Source organism: Antechinus flavipes, chromosome 4 (genome assembly GCF_016432865.1).
Source record: "Antechinus flavipes isolate AdamAnt ecotype Samford, QLD, Australia chromosome 4, AdamAnt_v2, whole genome shotgun sequence".
Lineage (NCBI taxonomy): Eukaryota > Metazoa > Chordata > Mammalia > Dasyuromorphia > Dasyuridae > Antechinus > Antechinus flavipes.
The window spans coordinates 457040073-457055691 of NC_067401.1; the positions used below are offsets into that span (position 1 = coordinate 457040073).

Below are 15619 nucleotides of genomic sequence, written 5' to 3' on the forward strand. Positions count from 1 at the left end.
AACTTCAATAATATAATTCTAGCTATACCTTTGGTATAAGTCACCATCATTAAAATCACAAAAACTCAGATTATTACTCTTTAATAATACCCCAAACTTGTGAAATAGTCCACTCAGGTTAACTTCAACAATATAATTATACTACCTTTGATGTATAAGTGACCATCACTAAAAATCACAAACATTCAGATTATTACTTTTTAACTATACTAAAATTTGTGAAATAGTCCACTCAGGTTAATTTCATATATAGGTCACCATCACTAAAATATGTATGGGAAAGACTTCTCCAGCTTTCCTAGTACATAACAGGATTGTGAATTCATTTGACAGCATTTTCTTGTTAAGTTGCAGAGAATTCTATTGTCTAAATTACAAACTCAATTATCTTTCATGTGCTCATACTGTTTTCAATCATCCCATCTACTTGGGAGGTAATTCATCCAAGTGACTGTATATTATTAATTCAGAGCAATGTTTTAAAAGCTCGAGTAGAAGCTGTATATGTTGATTTATTTCAGTGATTATCTTGTGTTTTGTTGAGATTTCATCTAAATCATTTTCTATTTACACAGAAATTGAAAGCATGTCGACTGAAATACAGATGGTATCTATATGGTGATAAAGTCTCATCAATTCAGTCCCCAAAATGTACAATTAGCCAGTGTAGACAAACCAAGACATTTACTGACTGAATTTCTTTTTTTTTTACCTTCCAACTAGATGCTTGAACATCGTGTAGAAACAGTTTTAAAGTACAATGTTTTTCAAAATCAACACAGTTATGTCTACTCTGTAATTTGCACAACCATTTATTGTTTGTTATTCTGGACTTAATATATTTTTGAGCCTAAGCTTTAATGCATTAATAAATAAGTAAACAAGTTCTTCTGAATTCTCGTATCTATATTTAGTCCATTTTCATCTCCCAGCATTTGAGTTCTTCCTCAAAATTATATTATGTGCTTTCCATAAAACCCTTTCCTACTGTTATCTTCCACGTTTAAAGACAGTATCACCAAAAGTGGCTAGGACTACATCATGTTCTCACCACCAGCTAAGTTTATCGGTCACATGACTAGGTAGTTAATTCACCAAGTGAATTGTTTGCCTGAAATGAAGTGTTAGTTTACTCAAAATGACCAATGTTACTCTTGTCACTAACCCAAGACCTGGGGGAACCCAATAATTCTTTTCATATAGGAGATGTGTGCAATCAGTCCCAAAGGGAGGGACACTTTCAGAGCCCTTTGTTCTTGGTTGTCCTGCCTCTGCTCTAGAAGATGAGGGACATCAGTGCCCAAAAGATGCCCACACATCTCTGAGAGCAGCAGCAGCAGGTGAGGACTATGTGTGCTTCGTGGCTCGTCATCTGTGTTTCAGTAGGTTCTGCTGGCTCACTTGCTTCAGCACATTGGACAGGGAAAGTTGGGTGTATTCCATCATGAACTTAGACCTTTTATTTACATTCTGTCTTTTTTTTTAATTATAGCTGTTTTTTTTTTTTGACATTACACATTATACAATTACATTATTATACATTATAGCTTTTTTATTTACAAGACATATGCATGGGTAATTTTTCAACATTGACCCTTGCAAAACCTTCAGTTCCAACTTTTCCCCTCCTCCCCTCTCACCCCTCCCTAGATGACAGGTAGTCCAATACATTATGTTCTGTCTATAGGGACAGGATTATAGACAGTATAACTGCACTGTTAGTTGTTAGTATTGAGATGGTGCCAAGAATGGAAATGTGAAGAATCCCAATACGTTCAAGGGCAGGGCCATTGGAAGGTGTCTCTTAATGGGGTGCGACCCAGCCAGCACCCTGAGGTTGCCGCTGAAGCTTCCTGACCCAGGGACTGCAATTTCCCAGGGCCACACTGGCCCTCTTGTCCAGATTTTGGGTTTGTGGCACTGATAGTAGCCCAACATCTGCTGAAGGTCACAGGTATTCTTTGCTTTTCAATTTGCCAGCGTTTCCCAGAAGATCACAAGCTTAGATTAAAATCAGTGCTCAGATGCTGTTGCTGCCATTGCTGTGCTTTGGGCTGTCTTTAAGGATGATGACACAAGGTAGATATAATGAGGAAGATCCAATCAAGATGTGTCTCTGTGTGGGGATGTCCCGGATTGGAAACTCTCTCCATGATCATGGATCGGCGGCTCATACGTGACTTGTATATTTAGAGACTTGATTGAAGTATTGAGAGATAAAGTGACTTATGCAGAGTCACACAACTATTATGCGCCAGAGGTAGGACAAATCCAGATCTTTTTGGCTCCTAAGTTGGTCTTCTCTCTACCACGTCACGCTGTTCTTAAAGAAGGCTAGATGAATATTGGTGAGGAAAAAGACAACTGACTTTCAAAACTGGACAGTCTTATTGGAGCATTGATGGTGAGTCCAAACAGAAGTTTATAGCTGTGCCAAAATACAGAATAAAATCAGCTGATCACACAGATGTCAAGAAGTATTCTCTCTCTCTCCATTCAGCAACAGCATGGCCATTATCATGTCCTTACAACATCACCTTCCACAGCGGGATGACATGAAGGGATCAAAGATGTGTCGGATACATGACTGGAGGCATCTCGTTCATTTTCTGACTCTTTGCCGGCGGGATGTTGAGCTTCTTGGGAATATGCATGGGAGGATAGGATAAGTTCTGGAAAAAGTCCTCACTTGCTCCAGCACGTTCTAGCGATGTGATCTCCATGTATGATAAGGCTATCTCATGATGGCCTCAATTTACTATCATGCTTTAGGGGAAGAAAATACTCATAGCATCCTCGATTTCTTAGCAGTCCAATTACAAGAGTAAATTACATTTGAAAAGCATCATATTTTGGCAAAATTATCTGGTTTAAATTTTGGGTATCTCATTTATAGGCTTAGAACCAGTCAGCAGAATAGATAGAAAGTTGACCTGAAAAGAAGGAGGATCTATATTCATTCTTTTTTTTTTTTTTTCCTGAGGCAATTGGGGTTAAGTGACTTGCCTACGATTACATAGATAGGACTTCTTGTCCTGAGACCAGATTTGAACTCAGTTCTTCCTGACTTCAGAGCTGGTGCTCTAACCACTGTGTCACCTAGCTGCTCCAAGGATCTGTATTCAAGCCCCATCTCTGACACATACTGGCCACATGACTCTGGGTTATTACCTTAAGCAGTCAGGTGCCAGGCACCTCTGAGAGACGCCCAGAGAAAGTGTCCACTTGCATTGGTAGATGGAGTTTCCTCAACTGGGAAATCTCCAGTGGGCAAATGTTCAGTGATTATTCTGGAAAATAACTGATTTCTGGACCTGGCCAATGGAGTCACAGACTCAGAAGATAAATGTTCTTTGGATGGCCCTGTGACTACTACTTTGGATAGCTCCTTCTCACTACGCTTTCCTTTTTGGTATGACCTTTGTCTGGGCTCTGGACCAGCACAAGTTCATGGCTTAAAGCCCCAATCGCACAATTACTACACACACTTTGGGTTACCTTTCTAAGGAAGTCAGTTTCTTGGGGCACAATAAAAAGGATGAAATGGGGGAACACTCCGAAACACCAAACAACCAAGTCCAATGCTCTTGCTTCTCGGCACCCAGCACAATGTCTGGCACATAGTAGGCACTTATGTGTCTTTTGTCTTACTCATTGTTGTTTGATAGACTGAAGTTTCTTCCAGTTTTGAAATCCTGTGGTTTTGACTCATGTCTTTGGCTCTTGGACTCCAGATTTACTAACACTTTCCAAAATTCAAACTAAGCACCATTCTGCATTTCCAATATAGATTTTAATTTGTCATCAAAATGGTTATTAGAACAGTGGTCCACTGGCCATTAAGCTTCTTAAAAGTACTTAAAATCCAGGAATTTTGTTATTATAAAGCAATAAATACTTATATGAGGAATGAAGAAAACATGGCCAAAGACTATGACAAAGACTACTTTGGCTGATGAGGATTTTAATTATTGACAATGTTGCATCATATCACTGGTCAGTCTTTCCACCAAAGCCTTTATTTCAATCAGTGACAAAAATGCTAAACATACCAGCGCTGAACACAGATATCAGGGAGCTCCACTCAATGGCTGCTGACAACCTGTCCCTGAACTACTCAAAGATATGTCTGAAAAATGTTTTGTCTCTTAGGATTTTATGGGCACTTAAAGGCATCCCCAAACTCCTTATTTTTATTCATACAGAAGAATATGAATTAAGGGCAATGGCAAGAGAGCAATGATCCCTGTATTAGTTGGTGATTTTATGTAAATATTAGGGTGAAGAGAATAGATATAATTCTAACTTTTAGGATAGAAAAGAATCACTCAACTTTTTGAATATATGGGATTTTTGTCCTCCCCTCCTATATCACTATAGTAGACTATCAAGTGCAATGAAAATTTTATAAAACTATGCTCTGGTGGACTATAGTTCATGAAATACAAAGGTAAGTGGTTCTCTCCCTTCTCACTAGTTGACTCAGGATATTGAGAAATAGACCAAGAAATGATAACAACAATCTTCGTGATTTTGCTAGTTTGAAGGAAGAACATTATGGGCTATTCCATCACTTTGATGGAAGACTATTACGGGAACTAAAACTTAAGACTCAAAATAGAGTTTGCTTTGCCTACTTTTACCAGGTCAATTTACTTTTTGTTATTTCCTGTGGTGCTATAAAAATGATTCAAAACTATGTTCTCTTTGGGAGATATCACATTCATTGCCATTTCTAACTGTGACAATGGGATTGTATTTACATTTTATAAATTATGAGTTAACTTCTTAAATTTAAAAATAAAATTCTATCAGTTAATTGTCATACTGTTTTTTTTCAATTACCACTTAGATCACACATTTTGGTAAAAATTGTCATGCTTTTGCTTAGGGGATGCTTCTGATTATTAGGGGAATATTTTAATTGATGAATTTTTTACAGATTATCAAAGTATCACAGAATCTTTGCATTGGAGGGACATTAGGGACTATATAGTACAAGCCAAAATATATGGACAAGAGTCTTCTTTAGATCATATTTGACCAGTGATCAGCAATGGCTAATACCAATCAAGGACCCTAAGGTCTTTTGGTGAAAGATTATTAAGAAAAGATTTTTATACATTATTAATTATTACTAATTATGATTACTAAGTATTAAGACTGGGATCTGAGAGAAGCTGTGGATATTCCTTGAATGCTTTCCAAGACAAGATAACTAATTGTCTATCAAACGATCATTGCTGTTGGTTGTCATTAATACCCACTTCCTTCTTGGAACTTTTTGATACCAAATTCCATATAAATACAAATATAATAAAAGCAGCTAGCAAAATGGAGAATTCTGTGAAATTGATTTTTTTAAATCACATCTTCAAAAATGGAGCTATTTGAAGTCAACAATTCACTTAAGAAAAAGCAAATTTCAGCCACATCAGATAGTATCCATGAGGAGTCTAAAGAGGTATGTAGTTAGCTTGGGTTGGTGCTCCTGCTGAAGTCTTCTAAGGCTCCTGATAGAGGAAGGGAAGGTGTAGTGTCTGGACTAGCTCTCTGGAGGATCTCTCTGGAGTCTGGAATGTGAGATCGAGCTCGAGCACACGCTCACTCGAGTCAACTTATATCAAGTCCTCTCAATTGTAGAACTATTACTTCCCATACTAAGTACTAAGTATGTGTAAACCGGAGAACCCATTATCTCATCAATCACCCTGAGTAAACACCCTGTTGTAAGTATCCTTGTTTCAAGTATACTTCTCCAGAGTTCGGGCCCTCTACAGAAAGGAATACTTTTCTGAGAGACAGTAAACAGTGCAATATTTATTTATTTGTATTCAGAGCCATCAAGAGAATTTTTAGGAATTTCTCTTGGCTTCTGGTGCCAAGATGGTGGAGTGAGGAAGAAACTTTCTGAAATCCTCCCAAATTCCTCTCCAAATAACTAGAAAATCACCTGAGAATTGGTCTATGAGCAGGGAAGCAGCTTATCAGCCTAGCAGGAAAAGCTCTGTTTTACTAGGGTGGGCAGCAGCCAACCTCACAGAAGGGGGACTACAACAAGGCTTCTGGGCTGAAACTATCTATCCCTTTCCCCCCTGGGCAGGGTGAGCAGTGAATGTAGCACAGTAAGTCCCTACCCTCAGCACAAGCCACCAGGGAGGCCTTGACTCCAGTGTTGACCATTATAGAAGCCCCATCCTTGGGGCCTACCTGCAAAGAGACCCCATTTCCATAGCAACCCAGCAACAGGGCCCCATATTGGGGTAAACCAGCTGCTAAACCTCACAGTAAGGGGATGCCAATAGGAAAACTCCCTCCCATTACAAGCCAGAAGGGAAGCTAGGGACTAAGACTTGAAGCCCAATGAAAGCCAGCAGTATCACTCAGTTTGGGTGCAGGATCATAGGCCAACTCTCACAGAAAAACACTAAGTCATAAAAAAGGGCAGAAAAGATGAACAAAAATCATAACAAAAGAGCTTGACTACAGAGAGTTATTATGATGATAAGGAGGATCAAGACATAAATTTAGAAGAGAACAATATTTAAAAGAATGACTATTGTAAACCTCAAAGAAAAATGTAATTTTGTCTCAGGCCCAAAAACAAGCTCCTGGAAGATCTTAGAAAGGGATTTTGAAAAGCAAATTAGATCAGTAGAAGAAAAATTAGGAAAAGGAACGAGAGTAATACATAGGAAATATGAAAAAAGAGTCAATAACATAATCTTTCAGGGGGAAAATGGATATTTAATGAAATAAAGGACTTTCATGCATTTTTAATAAGAAACTAGAGCTGAATTAAAAAAAAAACCCTCCAAATACAAGACTCAAGGGAAACATAAGGTAAAAAGAAAACAAGAAAGGAAAACATTAGAAATTCAATAAGATTAAACTGTTTATATTTCTACATGGCAATATGATATTTGTAACTCTAACAATTTTATTATATGAGTCAAGAAAGAAAATTGCACTGGAAGAAGAAGGGGATGGGAAGAAGTTAAAAAGGGCAAATTATCCCACATTAAAGAGGCACCAAAGAACTATTGCAATGGAGGGAAAGGTTGGGGGGAGTAGCAGGCAAAATTTAAATCTTATTTTCATCAAAAGTAATTCAAAGAAGGAATAACACACACTCACATGGGTAAATAAAACATCTATCTTATCCTATAAGGTAGTAAAAATTGATGGGAATAACAGAAGGTGGAGAAAGACTTATACAACTGAAAGTATATTGGGGAATGAGGAAATCAGAAGTAAAGCATTTTTTTTTATTTAAAAGTATTTTATTTTTTTCCAAGTACATGTAAAGATATGTTTCAGTATTCATTTTGCAAGATTTTGAGTTGCAATTTTTCTCCCTCCCTTCCTTTCCCTCCCCTCAAGACAGCAAGCAATCTGATATAGGCTGTACATACACAATCATTTTAAACATATTTCTATATTAGTCATCTCATGAAAGAAAAATCAAAACAAAAGGGAAAATCATGAGAAAGAAAAAATAAAACAAAAACAAATTTAAAAAAGTGAAAATAGAATGCATCAATCTGCATTCAGGCTCTATAATTCTTTTTCTGGATGTGGATAAAATTTTCCATTCAAATCTTTTGAATTGTCTAGTATTACTGTATTGTTAAGAAGATCTAAGTCTATTATAGTTGATCATCACATAGTATTGCTGTTACTGTGAACAATATTTTCCTGACACTGCTCATGAAGTTTTAAAACACTTGTGAGGAGGGAAAGTGTGAGGAATAAGAGAGATTGGGATAAAAAAATGAAAAATATCATTAAGGGAAATGCATAGTTAGTTATCATAAATATAAATGGGATGAATTCATCCCTATGGTGGAAGCAGATAGAAGAATGGATAAAAACCAGAATTCTACAATATATTTTTCACAAGAAACACATTTGAAGCAAGAGATACACATAAGGTAAAAATAAGGGGCTAGAGTAGAATCTATTATGCTTCAGCTGAAGCAAGGAAAGCAAGGGTACCAATTATGGTTTCAGACAAAGCAAAAGCAAAAATAGATCTAATTAAAAGAGATATAGAAGGAAACTATATTTTGATAAGAGGTACCATAGACAATTAAGTCATATCAGTGCTAAACATATATGCACCAAACGGCATAGAGTTTAAATGTTTAAAGAAAGTCAATGAGTAACAGAAGGAAATAGATAATAAAACTGTACTAGTGAGGACCTCAATTTTCTTTTCTCAGAATTGGATGAATCCAATAAAAAGACAAAAAAAGTTAAGAAGGTGAATAAAATTCAGAAAAGTTAAATATGAAAAATCTTTGGAAAAAATTAAATGGAAATAGAAGGAACGTACCCTGTTTCCCCCATTCAGCAGTATATGGCAGCTAGATGGAAACTTACCATGTATTAGAATATAGAAATCGCATAATCAAGTGCAGAAAGGCAGAAATAGTAAATGCTTCCTTTTCAGATCATGATGTAGTGAAAACTACATTCATTAATGGACAATGGAAAGTGATCAAAGGAAAATTGGAAATCAGATGAGATCTAATTTGGAGAACAGGTGGATTGGGTAATAAGTCATAGAAACAATTGATAATTTTATTAAAGAAGATGAGACAATGTATTAGAATTTATGGGATTCAGCTAAGATGGTGCTTGGGGGAGAATTTATATACCTCATTGCTTATATTGGTGGAATAGAGAAAGAATAGATTGCTTAATTGGACTTGCAACTAAGGGGACTAGAGGAAGAACAAATTAGAAATCCCCAACTGAACACCCAGTTGGAGGTCCTGGGGATCAAGGGAGCGATTAATAAAATTGAAAGTAAGAAAATCATTGAACTAATGGATAGGAGTAGGAACTGGTTTTATGGAGGAAAGCAACAACAATGGAATAGATAAAGCATTGGTTAATTTAATTAGAGATGGGAAAGAAGAAAATCAAATTACAGTATCAAAAATGAAAAGGATAAATTCATCACTAATGAAGAAGAAAGTAAGACAATTGTTAGGAGCTATTTTGCCCAATTGTATGCCAATAAATTTGATAGTCTGAATGAAATGGATGCATATCTCAAAATATAAATCACCCAGCTTAATAGAGACCTTAAATAGCCCTATCTTGGAAAAAGAAATTGAACAAGGCATCAATGTACTTCCTAACAAAAAATCTCCAGGACCAGATGGATTCAAAAGCAAATTCTACCAAACATCTGAAGAACAATTAATTCCAAAACTATATAGACTATTGGGGAAATAGGTGAAGAAGGAATTTTACCAAATTCCTTTTACAACAGAAATATGGTGCTAATATACAGGCCAGGAAGAGCCAGAGGAAAAAGAGAAAATTACAGACCAGTTTCCTTGATGAATGTGGCTGCAAAATTTTTAAATAAAATACTAGCAAAGATATTACAGCAATGTATCACAAAGATCAGATACTATGATAGGTGAGATTTGTACTAGGAATGCAGGGTTGGTTCAATATTAGGAAAACTGTCAGTGTAGTTAATTATCAATAGCAAAATCAACAGACATATTGTCTCAATGGAGAGAAAATTTGACAAAGTACAACTTCCATTTCTATTGAAAACAGTGGAAAACATAGGAATGAATGGAGCTTACTTTAAAATGGCAGGTAACATTTATCTAAAACCATCAGCAAGCACTGTCTGTAGTGGGGATGAGTTAGGAGTCTTCCCAATACAGCCAAATATGAAGCAGGGACATTCATTTATCACCTATGTTGTTTAGTATTGTGCTAAAGATGTTGACTATAGTGGTGGAAGAAGTGGGAGAGATTGAGGGGATTTGAATGGGCAATGAGGAAACAGAACTACCACTTTTTATGGATAATATATAGTGGGAGAATCTTGTAGAGTCAATTAAAAACTCCTTGAAATTATTAACAACTTGGGGAAGGTTGCAGGACACAAACTAAACTGACACAAATCATCATGTATATTGCCAACAAGGTACATTGCAAGAAATAGAGGGAGAAATTCCATTTAAAATAAATGTAAATAATATAAAATACTTGGGAATCTACCTGCTAAAACAAATCCAGGAATTAGATGAATACAAGTATAAAACACTTTTCACACAAATAAAGTTAGATCTAAACAATTAGATAAATGTTGATTGCTCATGAGAAGGATGATCCAATTTAAAGATGACATTTCTATTTAAATTAATCTATTCTGTTCCAAGCCAAGCCATCAAGGGATTGTTTATTAGAGCTGGAAAAAAGATGGTAAAATTCATCTGGAAAAACAGAGGCTCAAGGATGTCAAGGGAATCAATGAAAAAAATGTGAAAGAAGGTTATATAAGATCTCAAATTATTTTATAAAGTGATAATTATTAAAACATTATTGTACTGGCTCAGAAGTAGAATGTTATATTACGTACAAATTATATTATAGCAAATAACCATAGTAATCTAATATATAATAAGCCCAAAGATCCAAGATTTGGAACAAAAGTTCATTATTTGCTAAAAAACTACTAGGAAAATTAGAAAACTATGGCAGAAATTGGGTATAGAATAACACCTCACACATTGTACCAACATAAGGTCAAAATGAGTATATGACTTATACATAGAAGTGATACCATAGACAAAAGAGCATGGAATAGTTTATCTGTCAGATTTATAGTTAAGGGAAGAATTTAGGATGAAAGAAGATATAGAAGCATTACAAAATGTAGAATAAATAAATTTGATTTATAAAATTAAATTTTTCTGTTTGTGAAAACAAAATCATTACAACCGAAATTATAAGGAAAGCAGAAAACTTGGAAAAGAATTTGTGAGATATCTCTGGCAAAGGCCTCATTTCTCAAATATAGATAAACTGAGTCAAATTTATAAAAATGCACATCATTCCCCAACTGATAAATGGTCAAAGGATATGAACTGGCCATTTTCAGGAAAAAAAAAATCAAAGATACCTATAAAAATGCTCTAAATTGGTCTTGATTGTGGAGAAGCAAATTAAATCAACTCTGAAATATCATCTCATACCTATCATATTGGTTAATATGGCAAAAAAAAAGTTGGAGGGGATGTAGGAAAACTGAGACACCAATGCATTATTGGTGGAGTTGTTAACTGATTCAATAATTCTGGAGAACAATTTGAACTATTTCCAAAGAGCTATAAGATCTACTAATATAATTGTGCTCTTTCTGTTTCTGTCTCTGTCTCTGTCTCTCTCTCAATATCTCTCTCTCTGTGTGTGTGTGGTTGTTGTTTTGTGTGTGTGTGTGTATAAAAGGGAAAAAGAACCGATTTGCAAAAAAAAAAAAAAAAAAAAAGCTCTTTTTATGGTGGCTAAAAATTGAAAATTAAAAGGATGTGCATCAATTGGAGAATGGCTAAACAAGCTCTGGTATATGAATACAATGGAATATTACTATGGTATAAGAAATGATAAACAATGACTTCAGAAAAATCTGGAAATCCAAGATTTCTAAGAGTCACATTCAAACAGCAGCTTGAAGATATTTTATAACATGAAGTCACACATCAGCTTTTCACTGTTCACAAAGGAGGTCCTTTGCCACGTTTCCCTCCTCTATTGTACAGGAAAGCCACATTTGGGATGTCTTTTTCATGTAGACCCTGATTGTTATTAAAGGTGATTTTTCATTCTAACTTGTCATGAGCCATGAAAACTCAGGGAGTTTCTTCTCCATCCCTGCACCCCTCTTTCTTTATCTGTAAAATGACACGGTTCGAATGAGCCAATCTCTGTGTTTTCTCTTAGGGTGATGAGTTTGTGAAATTGTGATTTATAAAATGTTCCTCCCATCATAAAATGTCTAAAGGATCTAGTCAGTTAAATCGGGCCATGGAAAGATGAAGTGGCCATTACTGAGACCCGGCAGACTCTACGCTTACCCATAACTCAGGTCTTGCTTGCAGGCTGTAGGACCAATCCAGTGTCTGGGCAAGGGAGTGATTAGGCGGAACTCCTCGAACTGAAACAGTCAGTGATATATGACCTATTATGCAGCCACCAACGCCTCCTATCCTAATTCAAGAAACTAAATTCTTACTTTTAACATTGTTTTTATTATAAAGCCAAGTATTTCATTAAAAAAATAAGCAATCAGTTCAATGACTGGCTTTATATTTTGCTTGTTCTTGAGAACCTGAGCCAGTCCATTATCCCTCAGGACCTGGATCCCTAAACTTAGTAGTAATAATTAACATTTACATAGGATTTTTTCTCCGCAAAAAGACCCAACATCTCAAAATTTGTAGATGGCTTGAAGATGTGGCTGGCAGAACACATTCAAACAACCTGGAAAAGCTGTGAAGAATGAAATACTTACTGTTGTCTGTGTTTGTGGGTATTAGTGAATAATGTTATAATGTTGGATTTGGAGTCAAGAAGATGTGGATTCAAATCTTGCCCTAGACAGATTCCAGATGTGTGAAATTAGGCAAACGTTTAACTTAATTCAGCCTCAGTTCTTTCTTCTGTAAAATGGACATAATAATTGCACTGACCCTTTCAGTCATGCCAAAACCAAAAGAAATTTGAAATGTAAAGCTCTTTGCAAATATTCACTCGCTACACAAATGTTGATGTTGTTGTCTAAGAATCAGGCAAGGTGAGTGTGGTAAATCATATTGTTCCAAGTCAATGACCAGGGGATGGGTTTATATTTAAACCCAGTCTTTCATAAAAACATTAATGAGGGCATGGAAGAGATGCAATCTGATTGTTAGAGGGATTGACCATTACAGAAGAGATCACAGAATTTTGGAGTATTGAGACAACATTTTCTCCAGTATCACGATGATTCCAATTTTACAGGCCAGGAACCTGAATGAAACTGACAGGTTCAGTGACTTATCCAGAGTAATATAGTCACTAATCGTCAGTGTCAGGACTAGAACCCAGGCCTTCTGCTCCCAGTCTAATACCTCTGCCACCATAACATCCACCTGTCGGACACTGGAGCTATTTCCTCTCTCCGAGGCCCTGGGGTTGGACTTGTTTTATGCTGTCACTGACCACTGCCCTGTTTAGAACTTTGCCTGTGCTAAGTGACTCCCTGTGACTCCAGTGGCCCCTGGACAACTTATCTGCCTGCCCACCGGCTCTCACAGCTCATTTTTGCCCTGTGCACTTCTCCAAGTTCCAAACATCCCTCTGAATTTTGCTCCAGGGCTCTCGGTCTGGAGCTTCCATTCCATTCCAAGCTGTCTCTTGGCAGAAGTCTGTCAAGTGGGGGCTACGTGGTCCTACCTGAGTGGTAGGAGAAGCCAGCTGACCTTTACTGATGATATTCAATTGATTTTTCCATGGCAGAATTTAGTCAACAAGATCCTCTGGAGAAGGATCCTCTTGGCACATCAGCTTGGTGAAGTCTTTAGTCCCTCCCCATCGTATTTCAGTGATATAAAATGAAATACAGATAATTTAGAAGGGAAGCAATTACAGTGAAATGTAGTTATATAAATATTTGTAATAAAGCAAGTTCCTATCCCACATTAAGAAAAAAAAGTCTTGCCCCAAACTTGGGAGATCTGCCCATTTACTTTGTGATGAATAACAAAACTTCCTTGCTAAGTGTTATTCTGCTGTGATTCAAATGTCAAATGTCAAATGTGATTCAAATGTGTCAAATGACACAGAATAAGTGACAGAATATAGATAGACAATATAGATTTTTAATAAAGAAAACACATGCTCCTTGCAAACTCTTCCATTTTTAAATTAACCAATGTTATAAGGCTCAGTAAGACGGAAAAAATATTCCAAGTGCATTTTGTGGTTTTCCAAAACATACTTTCCTAGATATTTACATTCCTTAGATACAAGGGAGCACTTTGGTGCTGCTGCATTTATAAATTCTTGTCTTTCAAAAAAACAAACTACACACACACACACATACACACCCACACACACACCCCAATATACATTTTCATTTAAATAATTTTTACCAAAATTCAATGTCCTCAAGAAATCTTTTTTCCTATCTTTCTGGATGAATTTCTAGTGGAGAGGAAGATGCATTATACATTTTCATTTAAATAATCTTTACCAAAATTCAATGTCCTCAAGAAATCTTTTTTCCTATCTTTCTGGATAAATTCCTAGTGGAGAGGAAGATGCATTGAAGAAACTGGAATAATTGCTTAGGATGAATTAAGAATCAATGTTCATAATCATCGTGTTTGAGATTTCCTTGCTGTTGCTGGTGATTGTCTGTGGGCCAAACTTTTCACAGTGTCTTAAGGCCTTTCCAGGGGAGGTTTGAGTGTATTTCTTCAATCTCTGCCCACAATCTCAGATTGCTGTTATCAATGACCATCCAATTTTCTGTACTTTGCTAAATATGGAAGTTGTCTGTTTAAACTTCATGAAGGGAAAAAATATTTCTGTCCAGTATCCAGCATCAAGCAGTTAACCCTCCTGCTGGAAAAGTCCCTCTGGAACGAGCCATTCTGTTGTGATCATGGCTGTGAAACCTGATTCTTCCTGGGCAGGCTTTGTCCCAAGTGTAGTCCTGTGCTTTGGAGAGAACGAGGTCCAGCATCCTTCTCCATCTCCTTTTCTACCTACAACTTTGCGATTCGGTCTTTCTTAACTCTCAGAGATGCCAGCCTCAAAACATGAATCCCATAATAACTTTTAGGAACACTTCCGCTGTTTTCTCTTCTCAAACTTTCAAGTTTTTTAAAAAAAATAATCAGAGTCTTTTGTCTCTTTATTAAGGTGCTAAATTTGCTTAAATTAACAAAACTTATATACATGGAGGAGATTAACTGATCATTTTAGGATACAAAATCCTCCTATGACTTGTCATCATATAACTCAGATGATCCAAAATCTCTGGATACCTGTATTTTTAAGGTAATTTTATAAAGTAGTAAAAACAACTGAATATAGCAAGTACCATTTAATTCATTTCCTAAAGAGAGAAAGGCATAGACCAGATTAAAGTTTCTTATTTTGGGTCAACATGAATTTTATGTGATAAACTTCAACCTAGCATTCTTTTCATTGAGTAATACACTCTAAATTCAGTACTACCTACTGGTAACTATCTTGCCATTGAGGAAAACAAAATTAGGCCTGTAAATGAGAAAAAAAAAGAAATTCAAATAGTTTTTTCAGTCTTGTGTAGACAAATTAATTGACTATATTTTTTATTTTTCTACTTGTTATTTTGGTTTAGTAAATACAATACTAAGACCATATTTTAAACTTGAAAAAAAGTAGAAAAGTCTGGTCATATTCCCCCAGGTGACTCTCTAGAGATGAAGCCCTTCTTCCATGGTTACCCTTAACTGAAATGACAACATTTGGTCTCTTCTGCCATCAATAATGGCACAGTGATGATACACTTATATCAAGCCCAAAAATGGCAAATAGGAGAATTCCTAATTATTTTCTGTAAATTGGGAGCTTTTACTTCAGTTTGGCAGTACCAGAAATATACATTTAAAATTTTAAAGGGTTTTGTTACTTTTTAGGGAATTTTTTCCCCTATGGTCATATCTAAATGCAATTCTATGTCATGACAGTTACTCAAGATAAATTGTAAGAAATAAGTTGTCTCACTAGAAGTTAAGATAATTTGTAAATATGTGATTAAGTAACATTT

At 35.9% G+C, this 15619-nt stretch overlaps 1 protein-coding gene across 7 annotated transcripts in view; it reads right to left on the reverse strand.

Moving 5' to 3' along the window:
• The window catches only part of LRRC7 (leucine rich repeat containing 7), a 519216-nt gene that overhangs the window by 21089 nt on the left and 482508 nt on the right, over window positions 1–15619 (reverse strand). Inside the window, exon 25 of one of the 7 annotated variants that reach the window (XM_051999445.1) lies at window positions 14697–15087. The exons of the other annotated variants lie outside the window; for them this stretch is intronic. Coding sequence (XP_051855405.1) covers window positions 15082–15087 — 6 coding nt within the window. The 3' untranslated portion in view covers window positions 14697–15081. Of the gene's footprint in view, window positions 1–14696; window positions 15088–15619 lie in introns of those variants that run through there. 7 annotated transcript variants of the gene reach the window in all.